This window comes from Doryrhamphus excisus, linkage group LG2, assembly GCF_037039965.1.
Source record: "Doryrhamphus excisus strain RoL-2023G ecotype Guam linkage group LG2, RoL_Dexc_Guam_v1.1, whole genome shotgun sequence".
In the NCBI taxonomy this organism is placed as follows: domain Eukaryota; kingdom Metazoa; phylum Chordata; class Actinopteri; order Syngnathiformes; family Syngnathidae; genus Doryrhamphus; species Doryrhamphus excisus.
The window spans coordinates 7,825,416-7,837,979 of record NC_136358.1 but is presented as its reverse complement, the minus strand read 5'-3'; the positions used below and the strand labels follow the sequence as shown (position 1 = coordinate 7,837,979).

The window sequence follows — 12,564 nt, the reverse complement described above, 5'->3', positions numbered from 1 at the left end:
GAGAGGATGTAAGCGGGTCTGTTTCTGATAAAGACTGACACTATAGTTTTCTCAGGGTACTCCGGTTTCCTCCCACATTCCAAAAATAATGCATGTTAGGTTGATTGGTGATTCTAAATTGTCCAAAGGTATGAATGTTTGTCTATATGTGCCCTGTGATTGGCTGGCGACCAGTCCAGGGTGTACCCTGCCTCTTGATAATTCTTAAATTATCGTTTGTACCATTTTTTGTTATATCTACCATTGCTAGCATATAATAGTGAATAAACATCCATTGTAAGAGTTCAATATGTTTTTATCAAAATGTTTAAAATATATTTGGTTGTAAATCCCCAGTGTGTAAAATGTGTGTAACAATGGACAGGCGGGAGCGCAAAGTGATAAGACGGCAGAGAAAATAATGCTGAGCGATTTGTGAGGTCTGATTTTTTTAGAGTAGGTTTTTAGTAGCAAATGTATTATACTTTTGAGGAGCCAAACTCTTTGTCCCCAGCAACTAGTTGGAACTACTTTCCTCAGCACCAAAATCTGACCAGAACTCGGCTCAGTGGGGAGTGAGTCCCTGTTGACAGACCTCCCTATGGGGGGTTTACGTATTACGTATTGTTCTGTGATTGGTTTATCATTGCCAGCGTACATATTACGTCCCTGTGACGCTGGGAAATGGTCTGCCAGTCAATAAAGTCAATAAAGCAGAGCGCTTGCCGATGTAGCACATTTTTACAGATTTTGTAACTCAGTGCACACATAATGCACACCGCATTATAAGTCGCATTGTGCACCTTAATATGTGGAAAATACTGTATTTTTTACATAATTGTTATGCTTTGGACACTGAAATTGTGTGTGTATACACACACACAGCACTCTAAATCTTTGCTTACCCCCAGCAGGCGTGACATTTTCTTAATAACTTCTTTGTCCACATGAATGTGATAGCTCTCCATTGCTGAAACAACACAAGCAGATCATCATCAGTGTTTTAATTATGCTATGAAGTTTATAGATTATCACCAGTGTACTGTTTGGGGTACAATGTCTTAGGATGGGGGTGGCACATACTGTAGGTGCTTGGTGAGGTACTTCTTGTGCGTGCTTAATACTTGATTTTAGAGCACTCTGAAGCCTAGTACCGGTAATTAAACCAGTAAATTGTAAATTGAAGGACAGAAATGAGAAACTCTGTCATTGTACCCCTCCTTAGAAACAAATGGAGAAGTCACCTGCCAGAACAGGAATCATGTTCAGCTCCATGTCTGAGTACAGCTTCCAAAGACCACGGCTCTGGACACACACATGCAGTAAATGAGTGGGATGTGTGTGAAATAGACAGAAGGGACAAGGTAGAAACAATCCAGTTCTAACCTGGAGTTTCAAACACAGCTCCACGTTGAGCCAGTAGAGGGAGCAGAGGTCAGAGACGACCTGGAAAACAGAATGACTACATTGTGCCAATGTCCTTAATTGCCAGCATGCCTCTGATAAGAAGGCAGTAAAAATGTAAAAAAATTGTGTAATTCTCAGCATGTCCTTTATTAGTAGTGATAACAACTGTACGTACTTAGTAAGTCATTCATGTATTTCTGTTTAAAAAGGAAAAGACATTAGAAACATTACAGTAGCATAAATGTTGCAGTTATTGCATTTGACTACCATTTTCTGCAATCATCAGAATGGGCAAATATGCAATAAAAATGCCAGAAATATGGTCATTTACTTTGTAAGTTGCGCAATGCTTCATACACAACCACAAAGGCTACTAAAAACACGAGAATCTCAGAAATAGTGGTGTCATGTCGTTTGATGATATGAACGTCCCATTACAGAATATACTGTATAGTAACTGCTGTGTGTAGCACTGTGTCGTGTGCGACACATGTGTCAACAGGCCCCATTGTGGCATGCACCTAAGTGCACATGCATGCACGTCACATTATGTTTCATGCGTGTACCACAATCAGTTCATGGCGTTTGTGCATATTCTGGCATGTCTTCTTGTCAGCTGTCACATGTCACATATGACATTTGTCATATTGCACTTGGAGATGATCCTTCCCCTGGAGATGTTTCTGCTCGCTATAGTCTTCTAGAATTGATAAGCCTTTCATGTAAGTCAGTGAAACTTACCTGTGCAATGCTCTGAGCAGGTGCTGAATGTGATGCCCTTAAATGTTTGTTAAGAAGGTCCCGGTAGGTGGAGCAAGGATCAGCAGGGTCCAGGAGCCACCCTGACACCTGAGGGTCCTGGATATGCCAACCTGACACTAGGCCAAACACAGGTCATTCAAGGTAACAAATGGTAATATGATACATAAAGGCATGGTATCATATTGGCATGCTTTGCCTTGTTTCCAGCTTATGTCCTGTCTGTACAGCTGCAGAGCCATGCAAAGCATATCCTTGGCTTTGTAGCACACAGCCACTTGGGATCGAGACAGCACCTGTAGCAGCAGGTCTCTGTGGCGCACAAATATTTTTTAAAACAAAAATGTAACACGGAGACAAGGAGGCATGCAAACATCACCTGGTGAAAGTCCTGTGCATGTGGTCCGCATATTGTTGGGCCCATGTCGGGGTGCTGTCCGTTTTTAGGTAGAGCAGTAGGTCTTTGTGGCCGAGTGAGTCCTGCTGTTTGCTGCTGTCCAGATCATTCTTAAGAAGTAGGAGGAGGCCGCACACTGGCAGAGTGACCTTCTGTGCAGAAGACCCAGCATGCATGTATCCATGCGGTAAATACAGTATAACATGTCATATATCAACTTACAGGCCCTGAGTGTAACTGAGTGCTCCCATCTCGGTACACCATGGTCAGCAATAGTGCACGAGCCTGCCTAACCATCTCAAACATTTGTCTTTTCTCATCTGGTTTCAGCGTCTCTGCATCCTTCACTTTAGGTTCTGAGGTCAAGATAGTGGCCAGCCAGCCTGGTTTTGAGTTGTTAGGAGCACAGTCATTGACCCGATGTTTTTGTTGCAGAGCACACAGACCAGTTGTCTTCTGTGGCGGTTTACGCAAGTGGTTTGTTGATGCTTCCATGGCTGACGTTGCTGGATGCTGAGAGGAAGGGGGCATAGGCCGGCAGATTTTGGGGGTAGGGATTTCATTGTGAAGCAACTCAAGCTTCCTCTTCAAGGAGACAGGCAAACCTGGATTCTGGGATGAAGGCTGACTGCTGCATTGTTGTCCATCTAGGGGTTTGGAGTCTTGCAATGACATGTTTGGAAGGCGAGACATGGCTGTGCTGCTTCCAGTGTCAACCTACACAAGAGAAAAAACATATCGACAAACAACCATTAACATTCACACCTATGGACAATTTGGAGTCGCCAATTAACCTATCATGTTTTTGGAATGTGGGAGGAAACCGGAGTACCTGGAGAAAACCCACGCATGCACGGGGAGAACATGCAAATTCCACACAGAAATGACCGAGGGTGGGATTGAACTCGGGTCTTCTAGCTGTGAGGCAGCATCCTTCTACCAATACATTCACCATCTCTCCTCCATGTCCAAACCATCTCAGTCTGGCCTCTAACATGTAATGTCCCTCTGATGTACTCGTTCCTGATCCTATCCATCCTGGTCACTCCCAATGAGAAACTCAGCATCCTCATCTCTGCTACCTCCAATTCTGCTTCCTGTCTTTCCCTCAGTGTCTAGACCAAAAAACATGGCTGATCTCACCACAGCTTTGTATACCTTTCCTTTCATTTTAGCTGAAACTCTCTGCAACTGTACAAAATATACCAAGAATACCAAGCATTTATTCATCTGCTGTTTTGCTACTTTATGTTCTACTAGCTTGCCGGTTAGCATGGTTTGTCTCCTGCTCTCTTGTTCGGTGTTGCATGTTTAGCTATTCCTCAAGTGATAATGATAGTAGCCACACTAGATATAGCACACTACATTAAATCAATGACTTATGCGTCTGTTGTATAGGCCAAATGTGTATACTTTCTATTGTATACCATTTATATTGCACAACCTTACATTGAAGTGTCATTGTCTGAATAATGTCAAAATCCACATAGATAATTCTGAAATGGGCAACAGCCTTGAGTCCACTTCTGATTGTAGCTGCATTTTCATCACAATCTTTGCATTCCCTTCTGCTGCAAGACACTATAGTCTTTGAACCCTAAACCTCTCCATAGCAGCCATCAACTAAGCACTAAACACAACAAGCTTTTTCACAGATACTCACTTGCTGCTTGGCATTCCCATGCAGCGGCATTGGCACAGGGCTTTCTGCAAGAAGAGGAGGTAATATCATGACTTTACAGACATGCCTGGAATCAATGAAGCAACAAGGTTACATAAGCATGTGTGTGTGTCCGCAGTAGCAGGACAAGGTCAGCACATGCCATAAAACCTTGCTCAGGTTATATACAGATACAAACACACAGTCATCCCTCATTTATCACAGTTCATCCATTCCAGATGTGACCGTGATAAGTGTATTTCCTCAAAGTAGGATTCCTTCTATATAAATAGAACATAGGAAACCTGTTTGTGACCTCCTAAGTATGGCTTTTCTTGCAGTTGAAACCATGAGGCAAATAGGCATGAGATTCTGGCAGTGGGATAACCCGAGGCAAAGCTATCATGGTGTCAGTTTGGTGTGATATTTACAGGTCTAAAATGTGTTTTTTGAAATATAAAGTAGAGAACTAAACTTTAAACAATATAAAAGAACATGTCAACAATGAAACATACGTATCTACCGTAGACATCAGCTGTTTTTGAGGGACTGTAAACTATTTACATATTAGTGTGTCGCCCTCTAACGGCCAATTCTGCATATTACTAGCACAACACACATTTTACTGAATTTGTCAAAACTATATAATGATGTGACATAAATAGAAATAATTATCTATATATGGGTGTTTACCTGTATCGTGATGCAACTTGTCAAAACCATGTCTACAGGCCACCAGTGGTCCAGCTGGGACATTTATCTGAACACCTTTGACACCCCTTTGAGCTTGTAACATTGTGGAACTATCACTTCCACGGTCATGTTCTGTATTTTTAATTTGGACCTCTTCCTTTTGCACATTTGATCCGTTCTCTGTACACAAACGTGTGTCCAAGTCACTCCTTGTTGATCATTTATGCATCATTCATTCAGAATTTGCCTCCAAACCTGCAGTACGTGCGTTGTGAATACTCCCAAGGCTTAGTTTGAGAGTGGGTTCCACATTGCGACGAGGACTCGGGAATAAAGTATCCAAGCTCTCATCTTTTGGAGGAGGGATAATGAGGAGGGTACTTGTGGAGCTATGAGAGACAAGACACCTGTTTATACACAACACAAAAGATAAATAAATCTTATGTAATTTACCAGCATCCATCCATCCTTGCTTCCTCATTTTTGGTGCTGGGAGCACACGCCGACCTCTGGTTGCTAGGATACCTCCCAGCTGACAAACAAGACACCAAAAACACTCACTTTCATTAAAACAGACCAAACTCAGCGACTATGATTACACACCCAAAATACTGTATGTGTGTATAACTTACAGTGTCCACGTCTGGCTGCTCTACTCTGGTCCTGGAGAACAGCTAGGATCCTTTGGGCTGCCTGGGAAAGCTGACCACTGTTGGGTTTCTCCATTGAAAATAATTCAGTTTTCTCTCTATCAGTAACCAAAAGAAACAAAGGCAGCAGTGAAGACAGAGACACACACATTATCTTAAACTATAATAACATAGAAAAAGCTCTTCAATAATTTACACATGAGAATGCCTAGAAATGTTGTACTTTATTGATTAGATGACATATGCCAAAAAAGACAATACAAGAAAGCTCGGAAACTACAGCCAAAATAAACAACAAAAAAAAAACCCACCAAGCATCATAACAATATTCAAAGCAAAACAAACACAAAAATGTCCATCCTTGCAGATGTCACTATTGCTGTCCACTCCTCAGTTTCAGTTTTTTGCTCTCCAGATCCTCCACTATTTTCCGCAGTAGTCTGGCATCTAAGTGGAAATAGATGTAGAGATCCCTCTCCTGTCTGAGGAGGGAGTTGCGCTCAACCTGGGAGCGTTTGGCTTTCACCTGACTCATGATTTCTTGCATGACCTGTTGCAAACTATGCAGCTGTGACTCTGCGCTTGCAAGTTTTTTGGTCAGCTCCTGCGGCCAGAGGAGGAGAAATTACACTCAATGACATTCATACTCAAGATCATGTTTTGTCAAATAACGTCCAACCCATAGCTGTAAAGTGTGCATCTTTATTTGGTGGCAGTGGGTGGTTTTACGACAAACCACATGGTGCCATCCGCTCCTGGTAGTAGAAGTAGAAATACTGTAGTTTGTGCGTAGCTTGGGAAACTATAAAATTTTTGGGCAAAGTTTACTATATTTTGAACCAACTGTTGTATATTTATGGGACAGTATAGCTAAGTGTCAAACTTTTACACAATGCCTTTTTTGCAACAAAATATAGCGGGTCTGGATTTTCATGGTATAATCTGGTTGTTTGAAGTTAAGTATAATATTTTTGGACAAAATAGAGTGTTTTCAGTGCCTAGTACTGTATTTTTTTCATAAACTGTCGTGTTTGTTCAACCAAGTGTTGAATGTGTTTTTGAGCCGAGTCTAATTTTTATTCATGAAAAAATATAGTATAGTATTTTAGTGACAAGATTTAGTAATTTTGAGTCAGGTATAGTGTTTGTGTGGCTTTTTGATTTAAATGTAATATTTCTATTGAAAAAAACAATGGCTTTGAGTCAAATTCTATTGAGTTTGATAGAGATGATTGTGATGATGAAGATGGTGGTGTGCATAACAAATGAAATCCAACCCACCTGTAAATTGGGACAGAGCATTTCTTGGTCAGTGATGGCCATAGAACATGCGTGTGGACCTAAGACCAGCTGCTGGAACTCTGTGTACATGGCCCTATGAAGGGCCTCACAGTGGCCTTCCAGTTGTGCCACAGAGTAGTTCTGCTCCCAGCTGGCAGCTGCAAGCGCATCACGAGACACTTGCAGACTGTTTGCTAGGTCACAAGCAGCCTTGTCCAGTGCTTCGAATGATTGGAAAGGCTCTGCTGCCCCCTGGGTTGAATCCAGGATACGGAGGAGTCTGTACAAAGTGTTTGGACAAGTGAGACAGCAAGAAATCAAATGCCTGCCATTGCTGTGTCATGGAGGGAAAACTGGTAAACTACATTGATGATAATCATATAATCCTACTACCTGCTCACTGCAGCGTCCTTACAGCTGATGATATGACTTGGCCTTGTGTTCACTGTCAGCTCAGAATTCCCCAGAGTCTGCATTCGGAGGGACACCGCTTCACCTTCCTCAACAAGTCTGCTGCTCATATCACTAAGATGCTTCAGACATGCCTTCCAGTTCCTCAGCTCCACTTCCTGGGCCAGGAGAACGATGTCAAAGGAGGCCTTCTGACGTAGCAGGACATCGCGTACCTTGTTGGATGAAGTGACAAGGATTTGACGTTTGCCGTTAATTTCCTCCACTAACATTCAAGAAAAAAGAAACTGGGGTATACACACTTGATCTTGTCTGGATGTGATGTAGTTCTGCCTGGCCAGTTGCAGGGCCAGGTCTCCCTTCACAACAGGCACATTAAGCAGCCTTGCTGACTCCCGAAGTGCAGCAGGCACCGGCCCGTGGAGCAGAGCTTCGAGTTCCGCCTCCACAACTTGCAGCTCTTTCCTCGACACCACCTCGCGAACTTGAAGCAAGGAAGAGTTGGAGATGCTCTGGTTGTGTAAATGGCAAAAGAAAGGCCCATGATGTAAGTGAATGCATCATAAGATCAAATACACTGGTGTGTTTACCTTGCAAGAGGACTTCTCAGTGAGCCAGTCTATGCCGGCCCTGATGCTTTTCTCCTCTGCAGTGGTTTGTATTAGTTGATGTTGGGCCACAATGTGAGACCACTGAAGTCTGGCCATCTGTGTTCTCCTTTGATCCACAACACTCTGTTTGTTCTCTTTTTCTCCACTTTCACAAGAGCTGAGGTCCAGCAGCTGAAAGGAACAAGAAGTCTCGACGATGTCCGAAATGCCTGTGAAGAAGTGCCTCCGGGTGAAGGCGGAGAGTGTTTTGGTGTTGAGCTCTTCTTGGTGCAGAAATGGATCTAAGGAGAGCTGAGACAGAAGAGCTGTGGGCCTTCTGCTAAAAGACTCTCTTTTCTCTCTGTGCTTGGCTTCCGGTTGAACAGAAAGGTGAGACGCAAGCCGGTTCACCTCATCCGTGAGGCTTTGTAATACAGTGTTGGTGTCTGCATTCTCAGCTCCAAGAAAAGCTTTGACCTCAGTTAGCTTGAATGCAGCACTTTCGGATTCGGCGATGAGTCGAAAGTCAATGTCTGCTCGAGAAGTGGCCGCGACCTGCAGCTTCTTATAACGTTGTTGTTTCAGCTCTTTCTCCTTTTTCAGTTCCTGGAGCTCTAGTTCCAAGTCTTCTAAGGCAACACCCGTCTCTGCTGCAAACATGGATGTTGCACTGTTCTCCTCAGATGGTCCGATGGTTTTCAGAACCTCCCCCAAGGCTGCTTCGTCCAGGATGGGTCTGCCAGACTTGCTGAGCTCCTGAAAATCACGCGCTTCCTCCAGAGTCAGCACATTAGCCCGGTTTAGTGACCGACACACAAAACGCAAAAAGTGGAGGTTTTCCGGGGAACAGTTGAACAGCCAGTCGAAATCGTGGGCCTTCAGTGAGGACGCATCAGGGTAACCTAAACGGCCCATAGCCTCCACAAACTGACGACCGTTTAACATGGTGCTGTTGTTGCTTAGCCTTGTTTAATTGTTCTTCTAAAATAGAAACACACTCTTTTTCAGTACGATATGATAGCATATGTCCGAATGCCATACACCACGAAACGAGTACATTTGTGTTGCTCTGACTGAATAACACAAATACATTTATACTCGGAAAAACAGTATACTGAAATGTTCTGTCATAAAACCCTGCAAACTCATATTTCTCCTGACATTTAAACAGTGGCTATGCTTTTACATATAAAATACTTATCATAAAAACAACTATGACGTTTCCACTCACCGCTTCCACTAGCTTAGCAACTCACGTCAACCGCTTAGCCCGCGCCCAACTTCAAACCCACTACGTCATCACACAAGGACTGGGGCCGGAGATGATGACGCAAAACCTTTTCAACCAATCAGATGCGGTTTGAACATTTTGTCTTCCGCCCCTTCTTTTTCCCACAAAAGCGCCCCAGTCCTGGATTTAAACTTTGTAACTGCTACCATCATCCGCCGAGAGAAGTAAAAGGTAAGAAAAAAAGAATAGCGTATGAAAAAAAAAGGAATGATCATGTTTATTTGTTACTTGTTGGAGTGGTAGTACGTTTGCATTGTGAAATCCGTCGTATTAATACTGTATTTTTAAAGCACCCGCTAAACTCACTTTTATAAATAAATATATTGCGGTAGACGACATTTTCCACACAATCCGTATGCAAGCAGGCGTGTTTGTTTGTGCAAGATGATGAAAACATGCATTCTCCTTTCAGGATTTCCTCCACCATGGCAATTATCAGTATGCTGCAATTATTATGTAACGTTATGTAGCATGAAATCCCCCGCAACTGACAAACCTTTTGGTTTTACATTGGCATGCATTGCTGAACAAATGTGTGTTGGATACAGTTTATTTGTGTTATGCTCTTTAGTGCTGAGCCAAAGGTGGAATCATGGTTCAAGCTAAGAGGTGGATCCTTACCAAACATTTTGAAGGCTTCCCCAAGGAAAGCAACTTTCAGCTCCAAGTGGAGGAGCTCCCCGAGCCTAAAGATGGAGGTGTGACTTCATGTACATATAAAAAAATATATATATATTTTAAGTCTGTCAACTGTATTATTAAACTGTTTCTACATTTGTATTTTCAGAGGTGCTTTTGGAAGCATTGTTTCTGAGTGTCGACCCTTACATGAGGTGGGTGCAAAGTAAGAAGTCTGTGTTACAAGCATACTGACATTTTGTTTGTTTCCTTAGGCCCTTTAGCCGCGTCCGCATGAAAGAAGGAGACGTGATGATCGGAACTCAAGTTGCAAAGTAAGGAACACAAAAAGTTGTGCAAGTGGAGGAGAGCACAGCTAGCACATGTTGTTAATTTACACTGACTCTGGAAACAAACAATCCCAAATGTTTGTGGCTGACTCATTGAGATGGAACTAGAACGCCTTTGATCCGTCACTGTGGCGGATGTTTCCAATGAACTCCGTATAACAATTTTTTTTTCTTTACCCGTAGAGTGATCCAAAGCAAAAATGCAGCGTTTCCAGCTGGGGTGCATGTGGTTGGCCGTAGTGGATGGAGAAGCCATACAATCTCTGATGGTTCCGACCTCACCCCCGTCATGCCTGACTGGCCTCAGGATGTCTCACTGTCCCTGGCTCTGGGCATGATCGGCATGCCTGGGTAAGGAAGATAGATGTTAATTTCCAAACATCATAATCATGTTGTTCTTACCCGCTCTCTCCAGGCTGACAGCTCTGTATGGAATCGAAGAAGTCTTAGGACTGAAGGCGGGCGAGACCCTGCTGGTGAACGCAGCAGCGGGGGCGGTGGGCTCTGTGGTCGGACAAATTGCCAAGATTAAGGGCTGCAAAGTGGTGGGCTCGGCGGGGTCTGATGCCAAGGTGGCTTTCCTCAAAGAGCTGGGCTTTGACGAGGCCTTCAACTACAAAACGGTGGCCTCCTTGGAGGAGGCTCTGAGGAAGGCCGCTCCGGAAGGATACGATTGCTTTTTTGAAAATGTAAGCTGAAAAAAAACAAAAACAAAACAAAAAAATATATATATATATACAGTTTTCCCTACTTGTTCTAATTTTGACCGTTCACTTAAGGTGGGAGGCCCCTTCTCAAGTGTGGCCCTACCACAGATGAACGATTTTGGAAGAATAGCTGTGTGTGGAAGTATATCCACATACAATGACACTCAGCCCCAGACAGGTACATACTGTGCAATCATTTCATGAGAATGTGCTGCTGGTGTGTGGGGACACCTTTTTACACGTTTGCCTCCTTTCTTTCCAGTAGAGGGCAACATTGTGCTACTAACAGTGGAAGGACTTTGACTTGCATGTAATGCTTATTTTGTTTTAGATTGTTTTAGTTCCCTCTCTCTCTCTCCCCCATTACCCTGTCAAGGCTTTTCGAAACAAAAAATATATAATTTGTCTTTTTCTCATTGGAAAAATCAGGTGGGCTAATGACAAAACTACAATAGTTCTAAGTCAGGGTTCCCATGCATCCTGGACAATCTGGAAACGGATTCACCAAAAGTCTGGATTTAGCAACTTTTCAAAGGCCATAGTAACAAAACTAGCGACAGTAAGCTGTAATGAATTGATTGGCTGCATAAGTACTGTAAATACGTGCATTGCAAAATGGTACAGGATATACGTATTGTGTGGGGTTTTTTGCAGTTCAGGTTGCTGTGTGCTGACCACATGCAGCTTCTACCGCTACTCACCTTGTCCTCTCAACCACAGTGGGAGGGCAGCTTATGCTAAATTAATGAAGGCAACATTTGCAATTATTCACACCTTAATTACTTTAAATCCTGTGACTTAAAACAGCACATATACTAGTCAGCGCATCGAGTCAAGAATTAAATGCCAGGCTTGTAGCTCAGAAAATGCACTCATCAATCACAGCACTGTGTAAGAAGGCCAGCTCTCATTTACCGCACAACATTGTCCTTATTTGCACACACAACAATGAACAGCTTCTTGTCTGTCTCCTTGTGCATTGTGCACCCTACACAGGTGCCTATAAGTTAAATAAAAAAAACATCCTAATGGTTTAATGATGTTTGTCTTGTTAGGCCCATTTCCACACATGACCATGATTTTCAAGCAGCTCAAGATGGAGGGTTTCATGCAAAGCAGATGGAATACAAAACATCCAGAGTCCCTCAGGAGGCTGATGGGATGGCTGAAAGAGGTTTGTCCACATGTTGAAAAGATGTGGGTGTCCACATTACTGCTGTTAGTATTTTGGGTTATTTAGTTGTTCTATGCTGGTCCTCTTGACAGGGCAAGCTGCAGAATCGGGAGCACATCACAAAGGGATTTGAAAACATGCCGGCTGCTTTTATGGGGATGCTGCAAGGAGAAAACACCGGAAAGGCGATTGTGGCAGTCTAATGTGGAACCCAGGAACAATTCACAGTATTAATCATTGTTTAAGCAAGGACTACTAACCAACATGATGTCAACATAACCCCCAGGTCTTTTGTCATTTATTGTCTTCAATTATTGCCTCTCATACTGCTAGGCTGTCTTTACATGATGAAAGATGAAGGCCCCTGGCTTAGTGGAACTTGTGTTTGATCTGGAAATAGACAAGCCTGTAATTTGAGGCTGATTTGAATTTCAGTGGGCTGTGGCGATGAGAGCATTGTCACCGTGGTAACAAGAGATGCCGTTCATCTACTATTGTGGCCAGTTACAGCTGTGTGAAGCAACACAACCACCTTGTGCTGTGTTAATTCTTCATATAATGCATGAAAATCAATAAAAAATGTTTTTAATATGTCCA

General features: G+C 43.0%; 3 protein-coding genes across 3 annotated transcripts in view; 1 reads left to right on the top strand and 2 right to left on the bottom strand.

Annotated features, from left to right (window-relative positions):
* The window catches only part of poln (polymerase (DNA directed) nu), a 26,216-nt gene extending 15,738 nt beyond the window's left edge, over positions 1-10,478 (bottom strand). The window contains exons 1-11 of the mRNA XM_078789158.1: positions 9,059-10,478; positions 5,528-5,643; positions 5,349-5,427; positions 4,206-4,249; positions 2,765-3,259; positions 2,525-2,694; positions 2,345-2,457; positions 2,128-2,264; positions 1,366-1,425; positions 1,224-1,284; positions 885-949 (exon numbers count right to left, since the gene is read on the bottom strand). Of these exons, the coding sequence (XP_078645284.1) occupies positions 885-949; positions 1,224-1,284; positions 1,366-1,425; positions 2,128-2,264; positions 2,345-2,457; positions 2,525-2,694; positions 2,765-3,259; positions 4,206-4,249; positions 5,349-5,376 (1,173 nt within the window). The 5' untranslated portion in view covers positions 5,377-5,427; positions 5,528-5,643; positions 9,059-10,478. The remainder of the gene's footprint in view (positions 1-884; positions 950-1,223; positions 1,285-1,365; positions 1,426-2,127; positions 2,265-2,344; positions 2,458-2,524; positions 2,695-2,764; positions 3,260-4,205; positions 4,250-5,348; positions 5,428-5,527; positions 5,644-9,058) is intronic.
* Positions 5,762-9,065, bottom strand: haus3 (HAUS augmin-like complex, subunit 3). Its single transcript, XM_058066501.2, has 5 exons — positions 7,828-9,065; positions 7,540-7,749; positions 7,220-7,452; positions 6,827-7,106; positions 5,762-6,149 (listed from the first exon to the last, which is right to left on the bottom strand). Exons 1-5 carry the CDS (start codon positions 8,770-8,772, stop codon positions 5,919-5,921), a joined length of 1,899 nt encoding a protein of 632 aa, XP_057922484.2. The 5' UTR covers positions 8,773-9,065; the 3' UTR covers positions 5,762-5,918.
* On the top strand, positions 9,156-12,564 carry LOC131125202 (prostaglandin reductase 1-like). The gene is made up of 9 exons (XM_058066503.2): positions 9,156-9,289; positions 9,690-9,816; positions 9,906-9,951; positions 10,012-10,071; positions 10,270-10,437; positions 10,502-10,775; positions 10,866-10,971; positions 11,849-11,967; positions 12,060-12,564. The coding sequence occupies exons 2-9, from the start codon at positions 9,711-9,713 to the stop codon at positions 12,168-12,170; spliced, it is 990 nt and encodes a 329-aa protein (XP_057922486.2). The 5' UTR covers positions 9,156-9,289; positions 9,690-9,710; the 3' UTR covers positions 12,171-12,564.